The following is a 14,865-nucleotide window of genomic DNA, read 5'->3' on the forward strand; positions in this document are numbered from 1 at the left end:
TGGTTGACTATCTTTCAGTACCTGTTTGGTTTTGAACTTTTTCAAATATCTGGGTGAGACCAGTGATTCTGGGTTCATGTCCATGGTACTCAGATTGTCTATAACCTGAGGTGCCGAATTTACACTCTTCATATGTAAGAAAGTCAGAATGTTATTGATCTCCGGGGGGTATGAACTATCAGCCATCGTCTTGCCCTTTGAAGCCAGTCGACAGGCAGCCATCCACTTGGCGTATTGTATTTCCTATAGCCAAAAATAAATACTCTATTAATGTGAATCATTCAGAACAGACAAGGTAGAAAGAAAGCACCATTGATTTTGAATTTACCATAAAGTCAGGTACACAATATGGTAACAGACTACCCACCATTCATGTCTAACCGAGGAAACCCACAAATTGGAGGAACAACACTTTATAATATTCCATCTGGGCAGTCTCTAACCAGACAGCATTGACGTCAACTACTTCAATCTCCATTAAACCCCTCCCCTGAATCCCCATGCCTCTGTTCTCCTTTCCTCTTCCCTCACCCCATCACTTCTCAGCTTTTTTCCTCTTCTACCCTCCCACCAATATGCACCAGTTAGCCTGTACTCCTCGCTCTGCCCTTTCCTTTCATCCCCCAGCCCCCTCCCCCCACCATCATTTTTATTCAGGTGCCTGTCAGATTTTGCTCAAACCCTAACGAAAGGCCCAGCTCCAAAACGTTGATTACCCCTTACTTTGTGACGTGCCGATGGTCTCCAGCATGTTTGTGTACTGCACTTGACCCCAGCGTCAGCAGACGTGCTTCTTTAACTCCGTCACCCCACTGGGTTTGCACTGACCACAAGTCCTCCATTCACACTAACCCTAGATTAATCGCATTTTATATTCTCCTCACATTCTCATCAACTTTTCCCCCTCCTCCACTCAACAACACAAAAGGGAGAAATAGCATCCAGATCCATATGTTCTACCACTGTAAGAATCTTGTCAGGGTACATCACTGTGTGGGATGTCAGCTGTTCCACATGGTTGTGAACATGGCTTAGGCCATCACACCCCCCCCCCCCACCCCTCATTCGACTCTATTCATACCTCTTCCTGCCTTGGAAAAGTAGCCATCATGTTAAAAAAGGACCCCCCCCCCCCCCCCCTCGGCACATAAAGATAGTGATCTGGAATATTCACCAGTGTGAAATCAAACACAACCAGATTCAACGATAAGTTTCTTTCTTGCTGTTTTTAGACTCCTGAATGAACCCTAGAATAGTAAAATGATGCTGCCTTTACTCTATAACATCTGATCTCTCTCCATAATTCTGCACTTTTGTACTGTAACTTATTTGTTGTACTATGTACGAAATATCCAGATGAACTGCTCACAAAATTTCTCATCACTACATCTTGATACAAGTAAACTTGAAACATTTATAGGTGGAAAGTAGAGGGAGAATGAGCAAACATCACTCAAGATCAGGATTGAACCTTGTTCCTTGGTGCTGCCAGGCTGTTGTTCTATCAGCTGTGCCCCCTGAACCTAGTTAGCAACAGCAGTAAAAGTCAAGTTGCATTAGCTTTTGCAGATCTAGTGCACACAACCATGAGCCTTGACTGTTGTGGACTTCTTATGTAAAAGGGAGCCAAGAGTAGAGGTTGAATCTCAGTGTCTGAGTGGTTAATCAACCAAACCGCCTACTTACTGCTCTATCACATCCAGATTAACCTGAAAGGCTTTCCCTGTCATACAGGGGTACATCAGTGTGGATCTCCACAATGTCAGCAAGTTTGTAGTCAAAACATCATCTAACTCAGATTGGGAATGGCGAATAGCTCAAACCCTTTAAAATAAATCTACTGTAAATTGTTGAGATATTTATCCCGATACTTTTAGTTAAAAATCCTATAGAAACTATGCCTAATGAATAAAGAAAAACTACAAAAGCTAATGTTTGAATTGTATTATGTTAAATTTTGCAAACTGATATATTGACCTTAAGGCAAAAGTGCATACACTTTTACAAACAATATTTCATAATAACACCATCTTTTCAAAAGTAATTTTGGAAGGATGATAAATCATGGCCTTGGACTTGAGGATGTGATAGTTGCTATATTCCATCTGGGCAGTCTCTAACCATTGCTATTTACTGGCTGGTGCTGTGAAACATCTCTGCTTCATAAAAGGTAACATTTCATCAGTGTTAATGTGCACAAATTAAATACTTACATTTTGACATTTTAGATATATTTCATTCATGCCGTCAGGTACAGGAATCAACAGCTTGATCCCAAATTTCTGCCCTGATATGTTCACATCCGGTACAACTTCACATCCTGCAGTAAGCAAAGTTTCAAACCAAACAGTTCAGTGACAGACATTAAAAGTTTGTGCGTTGCATCTTCTGAGGCAATGAAAACAATAATTGCATGCTTTTGTACTTCATGGGATAAATCAATTATGGAGTTGAATTAAGTGGTAAAGATACTTTAAAGCACAATAACATTTCATTGCACCCATTCCAACATTGTATAATGTGAAAATATCTACAAATTTTATGACAATAACACAATAGTGGGTTTTATAAAGAAGGGGATGGAAATTGAAAACTTGGCTGAATGGTCCATCAGTAATAACCTTGCACTCAATGTCCACCAAAACTCAGGAGTTGATCAGAAAAGGAAAGCCAGAGATTTACAATCCAGTGATCATTGACGGATCAGAGAGGGTGATCAAATTTAGGTTCATGGGAGTCACTATCTCGGAAGATCATTCCTGGGCCCAACACACCAATGGCATCGTGAAGAAAGCAGGTCAGTGCCTCTGCTTCCACAGGAGGTTGCGGAGGTTTGGTATGACATCAGAAACCCTAGCAAATTTCTACAGGCACGTGGTGGAAAGTGTGCTGACTGGTTGTATCACAGTCTGGTATGGGAACACCAATACCCCTGAGCATAAAGCCCTCCAAATGGTTGTGGACACAGCCCAGGACAACAAGGGCAAACCCTCCCCACTATTGAGTACACCTGACGTCAGAAAGAAGCAGCAATGGGGAGTCACGTGATGGAGTAGTGGCCGGACGGTGAACTCCAGCCCTCTCCAGAAAAGTCGGGAAAAACAAGAGAAAATACAAAGGCACAGAAATACAAGTTAAAGAAAAGTGAGTATAAAGGTGGAAAGAAGATGGAGACAAAAGGAGAAAAATCAAAATCAACGGAAAGAAGAGAGGAAGAGAAGACAACGGAGGAAAAAGGTGAAGGCCTTACCTGTCCGAAGAGGCCCGCTGTGGAGAGAGGGCCCCACTACCTCAGGTCGGTAGAAAAAGAACTACAACAATGGCTCACAGAGCCGAGTAAAAGTGCGCAACCGCGCATGCAAAAAAACACACCGACGGGAGGGGGGACCAGCTGGGGAGTCGATCTCCACAGCCGGCAACGACAGCTGCAGAACACCTGCAGCAAGAAGAGACCACAGAAGACAATGGAAACAAGAAAGAAGAGGAGGAAAGGGCAGCAAAGAAACAACAGATGGTCAACCCAGAGGAAGAAGAAGAGGAAGAGTACAGTGAAATAGATAAAGGGAAAGGCAAGGTAAAGGATATACTTGCTCTTGTTAGAGGATACATGGAGTCATTTAAAGAATGGCAAACACAGGAATTCAATGATTTAAGAAGAAGAATAAACAACACAGAAAAGAAAATAAATAAAATGGATATGACCTTAACAGAAATGGGGAAAAAAATGGACAAGATGGAAGAACGGGCAATAGCAGCAGAAATGGAGGTAGAAGACTTAAAAAAGAAATTGGAGGAATCTAATAAAAAAACTAAAGAGACACAAGAATTATTAGCCCAAAAAATAGATATAATGGAAAATTATAACAGAAGAAATAACATAAAGATAGTGGGCCTTAAGGAAGATGAAGAAGGCAAGAATATGAGGGAGTTTATAAAAGAATGGATCCCTAAGGCCCTAGGATGTCCAGAACTACAGCAAGAAATGGAAATAGAAAGGGCACATAGAGCATTGGCCCCTAAACCACAACCACAACAAAAACCAAGATCTATTGTAGTAAAATTCCTAAGATATACTACAAGAGAAAAGGTACTGGAGAAGACAATGGAAAAAGTAAGAGAGGGCAACAAACCACTGGAGTATAAAGGGCAAAAAATCTTCATTTATCCAGATATAAGCTTTGAACTCCTAAAGAAGAGAAAAGAGTTCAATACAGCAAAAGCGATTTTATGGAAGAAAGGATATAAATTTACACTGAAGCATCCTGCGGTATTGAAAATATTTATTCCAGGACAACAAAACAGACTATTCTCGGATCCAGAAGAAGCACGAAAATTTGCAGAACAATTACAAAAATAGACTGAGGGATGAAGACGGGTAATGAGAGCAAAAATTATCACGATTGATATGTATGTGGGTAAAGACAAAAATAGACTGAGGGATGAAGAAGGGTAAGGAGGGTAAAAATGACCACGATTGATATGTATGCGGGTAAAGAGGTATAAGAGTGAATAGAGACAATGGGCATATGTGAAAGTATCTGTAATTAGAGGAAAACATAGAGAGTATAGACAAGAATTAATAAGGGCAGGTAATGGAATAGAGAGAATAAGGAGGGAATTAAAAGAGTGACCTTTGTGACATATAAAAAGCGAAATCTTTTCTGGGGGGGGCTGGGTGGGGGAAAAGAGCGGTCACTGCAAAATCAGTTGACGCTTGCGAGTGGATTCGCAAATCCAAATGGAGAGGGGAGATGTGGTTGTCCGACAAGGGATAAAGGGCAACTCAGGAGGGGAAGGGGAGATTGGGGATAAAGAAGATAGAAATAGGAGAATAAGGAAAATGTTGGATGTTGTAGGAATGTTGTCTGGTAAAGAGTTGAAAATAAGAAAACAGAAATGGAAAAGGAGGAAAGGTAATGATGGAAAAACGGAAAGAGAAGATAAACAAAATATAAAATGGCTACGCTGAACTATATGACTCTAAATATTAATGGAATACATAACCAAATTAAAAGGAAGAAACTACTAAATTTACTGAAAAAGGAAAAAATAGATATAGCATTTGTCCAAGAAACACACTTAACTGAATTGGAGCACAAGAAATTAAAGAGAGATTGGGTAGGACATGTAACAGCAGCATCGTATAATTCAAAAGCAAGAGGAGTGGCTATATTAATTAGCAAAAATGTGCCATTTAAAATAGAAGAGGAAATAATAGATCCAGCAGGGAGATATGTTATGATAAAATGTCGGATATATTCAGAGCTTTGGAATCTACTTAATATATATTCACCTAACGAAGAAGATCAAAAGTTTATGCAAGATATCTTTTTGAAGGTAGCTAATACGCAAGGGAACATACTAATAGGAGGGGATTTCAATCTGAATTTGGATCCAAATATGGATAAAACGGGGAAAAAAATTAACAGGAAGAACAAAGTAACCAAATTTATAATTAAATCAATGCAAGAAATGAAACTTGTGGACATATGGAGGAAACAAAACCCAAAAGAAAAGGAATACTCATACTACTCGACTAGACATAAAACCTACTCAAGGATAGACCTATTCCTGTTATCAGCCCACATTCAAGGGAGAGTTAGGAAAACGGAATATAAAGCTAGACTATTATCGGACCACTCACCCCTGTTATTGGCAATAGAGCTAGAGGACATCCCTCCAAGAATGTATAGATGGAGATTAAACCCCATGCTACTTAAAAGACAGGATTTTAGAGAATTTATTGAAAAACAATTAAAAATGTACTTTGAAGTAAATACGGAATCAGTGGAAGATAAGTTTATACTATGGGACGCAATGAAAGCATTCATTAGAGGGCAAATAATAAGTTATGCAACCAAGATGAAGAAGGACTATAACCAGGAAACAGAGCAGTTGGAAAGGGAAATAATAAACATAGAAAAAAAATTAGCAATAAAGGAAGATACAACCAAAAGAAGAGAATTGGCGGATAAAAAAATAAAATATGAAACATTACAAACATATAAGGTGGAGAAGAATATAATGAAGACAAAACAGAAATATTATGAACTAGGTGAAAAAACACACAAAATCTTAGCATGGCAGCTTAAGACAGAGCAAACTAAGAAAATGGTATTGGCAACAAGGAAAAAAGACAAACAAATTACATATAATCCAAAAGAAATTAAGGAAAACTTCAGAGAATTCTATGAACAATTATACCGAACCGAAAACGAAGGGAAAGAAGGGAAAATAGATGAATTTTTGACTAAAATTGAACTACCAAAACTACAAATAGAGGAACAAAATAAATTAACAGAACCATTTGGAACAGTAGAAATACAAGAGATAATAAAAAATTTACCAAATAATAAGACACCAGGAGAGGATGGACTCCCAATAGAATTCTACAAAACATTTAAAGACCTAATAATACCGCCCCTCCTGGATGTAATCAACCAGATTGATGAGACACAAAACTTACCAGATTCATGTAAAACAGCAATAATTCTTCTTTCTTCTTTGGCTTGGCTTCGCGGACGAAGATTTATGGAGGGGGTAAAAAGTCCACGTCAGCTGCAGGCTCGTTTGTGGCTGACCAGTCAGATGCGGGACAGGCAGACACGATTGCAGCGGTTGCAAGGGAAAATTGGTTGGTTGGGGTTGGGTGTTGGGTTTTTCCTCCTTTGCCTTTTGTCAGTGAGGTGGGCTCTGCGGTCTTCTTCAAAGGAGGCTGCTGCCCGCCAAACTGTGAGGCGCCAAGATGCACGGTTTGAGGCGTTATCAGCCCACTGGCGGTGGTCAATGTGGCAGGCACCAAGAGATTTCTTTAGGCAGTCCTTGTACCTTTTCTTTGGTGCACCTCTGTCACGGTGGCCAGTGGAGAGCTCGCCATATAATACGATCTTGGGAAGGCGATGGTCCTCCATTCTGGAGACGTGACCCATCCAGCGCAGCTGGATCTTCAGCAGCGTGGACTCGATGCTGTCGACCTCTGCCATCTCGAGTACCTCAACGTTAGGGGTGTGAGCGCTCCAATGGATGTTGAGGATGGAGCGGAGACAACGCTGGTGGAAGCGTTCTAGGAGCCGTAGGTGGTGCCGGTAGAGGACCCATGATTCGGAGCCGAACAGGAGTGTGGGTATGACAACGGCTCTGTATACGCTTATCTTTGTGAGGTTTTTCAGTTGGTTGTTTTTCCAGACTCTTTTGTGTAGTCTTCCAAAGGCGCTATTTGCCTTGGCGAGTCTGTTGTCTATCTCATTGTCGATCCTTGCATCTGATGAAATGGTGCAGCCGAGATAGGTAAACTGGTTGACCGTTTTGAGTTTTGTGTGCCCGATGGAGATGTGGGGGGGCTGGTAGTCATGGTGGGGAGCTGGCTGATGGAGGACCTCAGTTTTCTTCAGGCTGACTTCCAGGCCAAACATTTTGGCAGTTTCCGCAAAGCAGGACGTCAAGCGCTGAAGAGCTGGCTCTGAATGGGCAACTAAAGCGGCATCATCTGCAAAGAGTAGTTCACGGACAAGTTTCTCTTGTGTCTTGGTGTGAGCTTGCAGGCGCCTCAGATTGAAGAGACTGCCATCCGTGCGGTACCGGATGTAAATTACAGTGATACTAAAACAAGGGAAAGATCCACTCTCACCAGCGTCATATAGACCAATATCTCTGCTAAACACAGATTATAAGATAATAGCTAAACTATTAGCGAACTGATTAGCAGAACAGGTACCGAAAATGGTAAATTTAGACCAAACTGGATTTATCAAAAAAAGACGCACAACAGACAATATTTGTAAATTTATTAACTTAATTCATGCAGTAGAAGGAAATAAAGCACCGGCAGTAGCAGTTTCTTTAGACGCAGAGAAGGCCTTCGACAGAGTAGAATGGAATTACTTGTTCAAAGTATTGCAAAAATTCAGTTTACCGGAGAAGTATATTAATTGGATTAAAGCATTATATAAGGGACCGTTAGCGAAAGTGACAGTAAATGGACATGTATCAAAGCAATTTAACTTAAGCAGGTCAACGCGGCAGGGATGCCCACTATCACCATTATTGTTTGCGCTAGCTATAGAACCACTAGCAGAATCGATAAGAAGAGATAATAATATAAAAGGAATAAAAATAAAAGACAGGGAATATAAAATCAGTCTGTTTGCGGATGATGTGATAGTGTACTTAACAGAACCAGAACTATCAATAAAAGAACTATATAAGAAATTGAAGGAATATGGAGAAGTGTCGGGATACAAGATAAACGTAAATAAAAGTGAAGCAATGCCTATGAATAACGCGGATTTCTCAAAATTTAAGGAGGAATCCCCATTCAGATGGCAAACGCAGGCAATAAGATACCTAGGTGTGCAAATAAACAAAAATCTAGGCCAATTATATAAACTCAATTACAATCCACTAATGAAAAAATTACAGGACGATTTAGAGCATTGGAAAGAGCTACCACTAACACTGATAGGAAGGATAAACTGTATTAAAATGAACATTTTTCCAAGGATACTATACTTATTTCAGGCATTGCCAATACAACTGACAGAAAAATTCTTCAAAGAGTTAAAGAAAATAATAAGGAGATTTTTATGGAGAGGGGGGAAACCGAGGATAGCACTAGATAAATTAACAGAATGGTATAAACAAGGAGGCTTACAATTGCCAAACTTCAAAAATTATTATAGAGCCGCACAATTAAGGTACCTATCAGATTTTTATCAAACAAGGGAAAAACCAGACTGGACGAGACTAGAATTAGATAAAATAGGGGAAAAGATACCTGAACACATATTATATAAATGGGACGAAAAATTGGTACAACATAGAACTTCTCCAGTATTACACCATCTCCTCAATATATGGAAGAAGATTCATGTAGAAAGAAATAAAATAAATTACCAAATACCAAAACTAATATTGACGCAAAATAAGCTACTCCCTTTTACAATAGACAACCTTGCCTTTCGAAAATGGGAAAAAAAAGGGATTAAAAGAATAGAAAATTGTTTTTCAGGAAGTAGATTCTTATCCTTTGAACAAATGAGAGATAAGTACAATATAACTGGAGATACAGCGCTGGCATATTACCAACTGAGATCCTACTTGAAAGATAAATTAGGAAACAACTTGAGTTTACCAGAGGGAAGTAACCTTGAATATGTGATTACAGATACAATGTTAATCAAAAGATTTATAAAAAATATGTATATTAAACTGCAAGAAAAGGAGAATGAGGAAACAAATGGTAAAACTAAACAAAAATGGGAACAAGATTTAAATATAAAGATAAAAAAGGAAACATGGGAGAAGTTATGCTCTGGAACGATGAGAAATACAATAAATACGAGGCTGCGTATGATACAATATAATTGGTTACACAGACTAAACATTACACCGCAAAAGTTAAATAAATGGGACCCAACAGTATCTGATAGATGTTTTCGATGTAAAAAAGAAAGGGGAACAACAATTCATGCAATCTGGACATGTGAGAGAGTAGAAAAATTTTGGGATGATCTCAATCAGATATTAAATAAAATAACAGAAAACAATATACCAAAGAATCCAGAGATCTTTCTCCTAAGTAACATAAAAAATAAAGAATTTGGAATTGACTTGGAAGATGCACAAAAAAGATTTGTCAAGATAGCCCTAGCCGTAGCAAAAAAATGTATTATGTCAACCTGGAAATTGGAAGATAATTTGAAAATACAACAATGGTATATAGAAATGAATAAATGTATTCCATTAGAAAAAATAACATATAGTTTAAGAAATAATATTGAAATATTCGAACAAGTATGGGAGCCTTACATTAAATACAATAGCGAAAACCTACCGGGAACAAACATTACCTAAGTTGATGGAAGGAGAAGAAAAGAAAAGAATGGACTCAGTAGAATTTCTGGTGTATTTCTGTTGAATGACAACATTGTCTAACTGAATTAATGCAACCTAGATTGTATACCTAAAATGGATGAGAGGGGGGGTGGTGGGGGGGTGGCTTGGGAGGAGGGAGGGGGGAGGGAGAAAAAGTCACTGTAAATGTGTGGAAAAGAAAAAGTGTATATCATGGCTATTGTGATTTATGGTGTGAAAAATAAAAAATTTAAAAAAAAAAAAAAAAGAAGCAGCAATCATAAAAGACCCTCACCACCCAACACATGTTCTGTTCTCGCTGCTGCCATCAGGAAAGAGGCATAGGTGCCAAAAGACACGCACCACCACATTCATGAACAGCTGCTACCCCTCCATCATCAGACTCCTCAACACGAAACTCAAAGACTCATTAAAGGACTCTTACTTGCGCATTTTATTGATTTTCTGTATTGCAGTCAGTTTGTTTACATTCATTATATTTTACAGATCTTTTGATTGTTTACATGTTTACGCTATGTGTAGTTTTTGTTGTACTACCAGTTAATGGTAATTCTGCCACAACCGCAGGAAAAAGGAATCTCGGGGCTGAATGTGATGTCTGAAATCTGAAAATATCTAGATCAACAAGAAACACCAAAAGGTAGATATCTTAATGGGAAGTGCTGATGCATATAGGGATTGGGTGTCTTTACACCAGTCACCGCAGTTGCAGAAAGCAGCTAAAACATCAAGTGGTACAATAGTCTTCATAGCAAGGTGATACAAATATTTGAGCAATGAACAGTTAGTTATACCTTACCTGCTGTTATCAGACTTTGAAATGATTCTCTCATTAATAAAAGTTGATGCACATTCACTGCTTTAACTGTAATTTCCCCTATACCCTGAATTATGTGCACTTTTTGACTTCCTACAACACTACACCCTGCACTACCTACCACGGCACTGCTCTGTAGCATCCTACTACCTGGTCCTGATGCTGACAGCTCCATACAGGCTTTAAACGGCCTGTTACAGGAGCTGATGGTGTGTTTTTTTTTACTCTCATGACCAAGAAAATGGGGCCTATGCTGGGCAATGCACCACAAGGGGTGGCAGACTGGGAGAGAGTGGACCAGCACAAGACTCCAGAAATGGGCAGAACTCCCACTGTTGAGAGAAGCACAGGAGATGACCCTACAATGAAGGTAAACCCAACAGTGAGAAGCTCAGCGGCTGAAGGATCCACATAGGATGTGGGCTGTTGTGACTTGAGATTGAAGGATTCACACAGGCTACTAGTGACATGGTACCAGAACCAAGATTCGTGAAGGTACTGAGGCAAGAAGGGCTGGTGGAGGTCCTTGGGAGCTGAAGACTTCCTGATCAGATCGGACGTTTGGATCTGGAGCTCGGGTTGTCAATGGTTTCGACTGGAGTCTGTGCAGCTGTGGAGGCCGTGGGAGCACTGGAGGAGAGTCCCTCTGAAGAACCCTCTTTTGCTCCTCTTTCATCTGTTAAGGGTGCCGGGGAATAGTCATGGAGACTCTGCCTTATGGCAGACAAAAGTTGAAGTAAATTATGTATCACCCACACGCATATTGGAGGAGATGGTTGAAGCAGATACTATTGCAACATTTGAATAGATATAGGGATAGGATAGGTTTAGAGGGACATAAGCCAACATGCATGCAGATAACACGAGTGTCAGTAGGATATTTTGGTAGGCATAGGCAAGTTGGCTGAAAGGCCTGTTTCCATGGCTAGATTCTGATATTTATGTGAATAGTACACAAAACAAAGATTTTCACTGTATGTTCATATGACAATAAACAATTCAATTCATTCTCTTGGTGAGTTTACACCTGGAATGCTGCGTCGTTTGGCATCCTTATCTTGAACATGATATTGTTGCTATCAAGGTATTGTGGTGAAAATTCACCCAACTAATTTCTGGGCTGGTAGAACTGTCACAGGCTAGTATATATAGGTAAGAATGAAAAGGGATCCAATTCAAACTGAAGCATTCAGATTGGTAAAGAGAGACTGGATGTGAGGAGGGAACTCCTTGTTGGATGTCAAGGGGGAACAGTCTTAGGGCCCATAGATAGATGTCAAGGATTAATAAATGTCTTTATTCAGAGGGTGGGAATTCACTACATCTAAGGCTGGAAGACAAGTCACAGAATCTATTAAAGTGTCTGTACTCAGAACGGAATCAAGCAGTACAAGAATATGGGATTATAATAGATAGTCTGTCATTACTTCAGTAGAGGGTGGAGCACCCTTCAGTCACTGTTGCTTTTCAATGTATCCATGTACTCTGAGCATGAAAAACAAAGTACATCAATTGTCATGCAAGGCAGGTTTGATGGTACTGCTGTCACAACAGACAATTTGTTGGGCACACAAAAATAAAAAAAAAGTGACCCTTGTATTGAAAGCCAGACCCATTAATCTGGGATCCAAAAAAAATGGCTTTAATCTATCTTTGAGGATTTCTTCATGGATGGCATTGATCACTTCAGCTGTAATGATGGACCAGATTTGTGATCACTATTTGGGTTGAGGAGTTGCAAACTTCCTTTATTTTTCCCCCTCCCTCCAGTGAGTTATTTGATCTCTTCTGGGTAGGCATTTCAGCTACTATGACCTCTATCAAGGATGCAGGGTGCTCTTGGCAGTTGTAATTGAACATAGCTGCTTTAACAGTTGCAGCTGCGAAGGAGACCGCACAGGTCCATTAAAAATGACACTAGCAGCACCCCCCCCCAACTTCTTTTCATGCATCTGACAACATGCATGCGAGTTTCCAGGGTACGGTGCTCTCGGAGTTGTTTTAATTCGAGTGGAGCCTTTTCATTGAGATACAATGGGAAAACATTCAGTGCATGGTTGCAAATTAATGAATTTAAAGAAAAAAACTAATCTAAAAAAAATGTGGAGGTGCTGATTATAAATGAAAGTGGGGAAAAAAGTCTCTTTTGCCTTGGAAACTACTTTTCAGACAACAGAGGCAAGCACTTTGAGGCAAATGAGAGATGGAGATGCTGGCCAGCTCGAGCAACGCACAAAATTTTGGAAAAACTCAGCAGGTCAGGCAGCAGGCCATGGAAGGCATTTCGGGCCAAACCTCTTTGTTAAGGACAGTTCTGAGGAAGGGATTTAGGTCCAAAAGAATGACAATCTATTGGTTTCCGTGTAAGGCTTTGTGTGTTGGAAGTACCTTGATCCAATTATTTGAAGAGCTCAGCCTTCAAATGCTAGCTTTCAAAAAGGATCTGTGGAGTGGCCAGATTAGTATGGAGTGTTAGCATAGATTAACTCCTGCCATTTCCAAAGTGATCAGTTAGCTGTAAAGCACTTTCGGGTATTCAGTATTTGAGCTCCATACATGCAAAAAAATGTTTTCAACTATGATGAAATTTGAATGAGACTTGGAGACAGTGAGCAGAAATGTCAGAGAGAATTCATTATATAGCAGCCTGCTCCTCCTCCCCTCTACCCGCCCCACTCCCCAAAATTTACTTCTATTTCATTTTTAAATGTCTTTGCCTCAAAGACATTACCAAGTTGTCTTCAATACTGAGCACTGAAAGGCAAGTGTTTTTCCTTCACAACAATCTTCATAGAAATCAGTGAAATGCCCATAGGTAACATCACATTCTCAACAAATTTCTATTGGTGTCCTGCAGACCAAAACTCTGCAACTATTTCTTCATTTTAGTGAATCAATGGATCAAATTTTTAGCCACTATAGAAAGATGTCAACAGAAATTCAATGAACAATTGGAATATATTTATAAAGTACCTCATACCATTCTATTCATTCAAATCGTAAAGTCAATGTGGATAGGCTTTTTCCATTGAGAATAGGTGAGATTCATTCAAGGGGTCATGGATTGAGATTGAAGGGGTAAAGTTTAGGGGAAACGTGAGGGGGAATTTCTTCACACAGAGGGTGGTGGGGGTGTGGAATGAATTTCCAACAGAGGTGGTAGAAACGAGCTCAATGTTAATATTAAAGGAACAGTTGGATAGGTATATGGACAGGAGAGGTGTGGAGGATTATGAGCCAAATGCGGGTCAGTGGGACTAGGTGGGAGAAAATGTTTGGCACGGACTAGTAGGGCTGAACTGGCTTGTTTCTGTGCTGTAAATGGTTATATGGTTATAGCAATATTTGGGATTCTTCTTTAAGAGTATTCGGCTGATTTTTTTTGTTACTTTGTTTACGTTGGCTTGTAAATAAGTTTCTCACCTCTCAGGTTGAATTGTTCAATTGGTTCTCCTTGAGAAGCCTCTTTGTTCTTGAAGTATGACAGACAAGTATCTTTAAAAATAAAGTAGTATTGCTTGTAGGCTTTCAGCATCAGTTTTTTGGACCTAAAATATTTTTTTTAAATCATAAGGAAAAACTTGTATAATTGCAACCATTATATCAACTTGAAGATCACAATACTTTCATTAAATTCTTGAAAATTATTTCTAAATTAATCCAACCCATTACCTAATGAATTGCATCCATCCAATTTTAATAAAACAAAGCACATCAATTGTACTGGTCACTGATTAAGCAGCAAACAAACCGAGAAGAATTGTGATTCAAGATTTGTTGCTTGCAGGTGTAGATTACACGGATTACCATCTTCACTTGAGGCACTATCAATTTATTTCTTTCTTTCTTTGGCTTGGCTTCGCGGACGAAGATTTATGAAGGGGTATGTCCACGACTGCTGCAGGCTCGTTGGTGACTGACAAGTCCGATGCGGGACAGGCAGGCACGGTTGCAGCGGTTGCAAGGGAAAATTGGTTGGTTGGGGTTGGGTGTTGGGTTTTTACATATTGACTAAATGCCTTTTGGTTCTTGTGCGAAAGCATTGTCACTTTGAACAAAACTTGAACAATACACAAACATTTTGAATTCTCTTCGCAAGGTTAATATTAAATGTGGCCAAATTTCATCAGTCAAAAAACTTTGAAAATATTGCTTTGGAACAAATAAGGCACTGC

General features: G+C 39.6%; 1 protein-coding gene and 1 long non-coding RNA gene across 8 annotated transcripts in view; one reads left to right on the plus strand and one right to left on the minus strand.

The window, feature by feature from the left end:
- LOC138760997 (uncharacterized) overlaps positions 1-14,865 on the plus strand; it is a 58,888-nt gene that overhangs the window by 21,175 nt on the left and 22,848 nt on the right. The window lies entirely within an intron of this gene.
- fermt1 (FERM domain containing kindlin 1) overlaps positions 1-14,865 on the minus strand; it is a 115,418-nt gene that overhangs the window by 11,701 nt on the left and 88,852 nt on the right. For all 7 annotated transcript variants that reach the window (XM_069932431.1, XM_069932429.1, XM_069932428.1 and 4 more), the window contains 3 exons: positions 14,114-14,238; positions 2,214-2,320; positions 22-243 (listed from right to left, as the gene is read on the minus strand). In XM_069932431.1, the coding sequence (XP_069788532.1) occupies positions 22-243; positions 2,214-2,320; positions 14,114-14,238 (454 nt within the window). The remainder of the gene's footprint in view (positions 1-21; positions 244-2,213; positions 2,321-14,113; positions 14,239-14,865) is intronic.

This window comes from Narcine bancroftii, chromosome 4 (genome assembly GCF_036971445.1).
Source record: "Narcine bancroftii isolate sNarBan1 chromosome 4, sNarBan1.hap1, whole genome shotgun sequence".
Classification (NCBI taxonomy): domain Eukaryota; kingdom Metazoa; phylum Chordata; class Chondrichthyes; order Torpediniformes; family Narcinidae; genus Narcine; species Narcine bancroftii.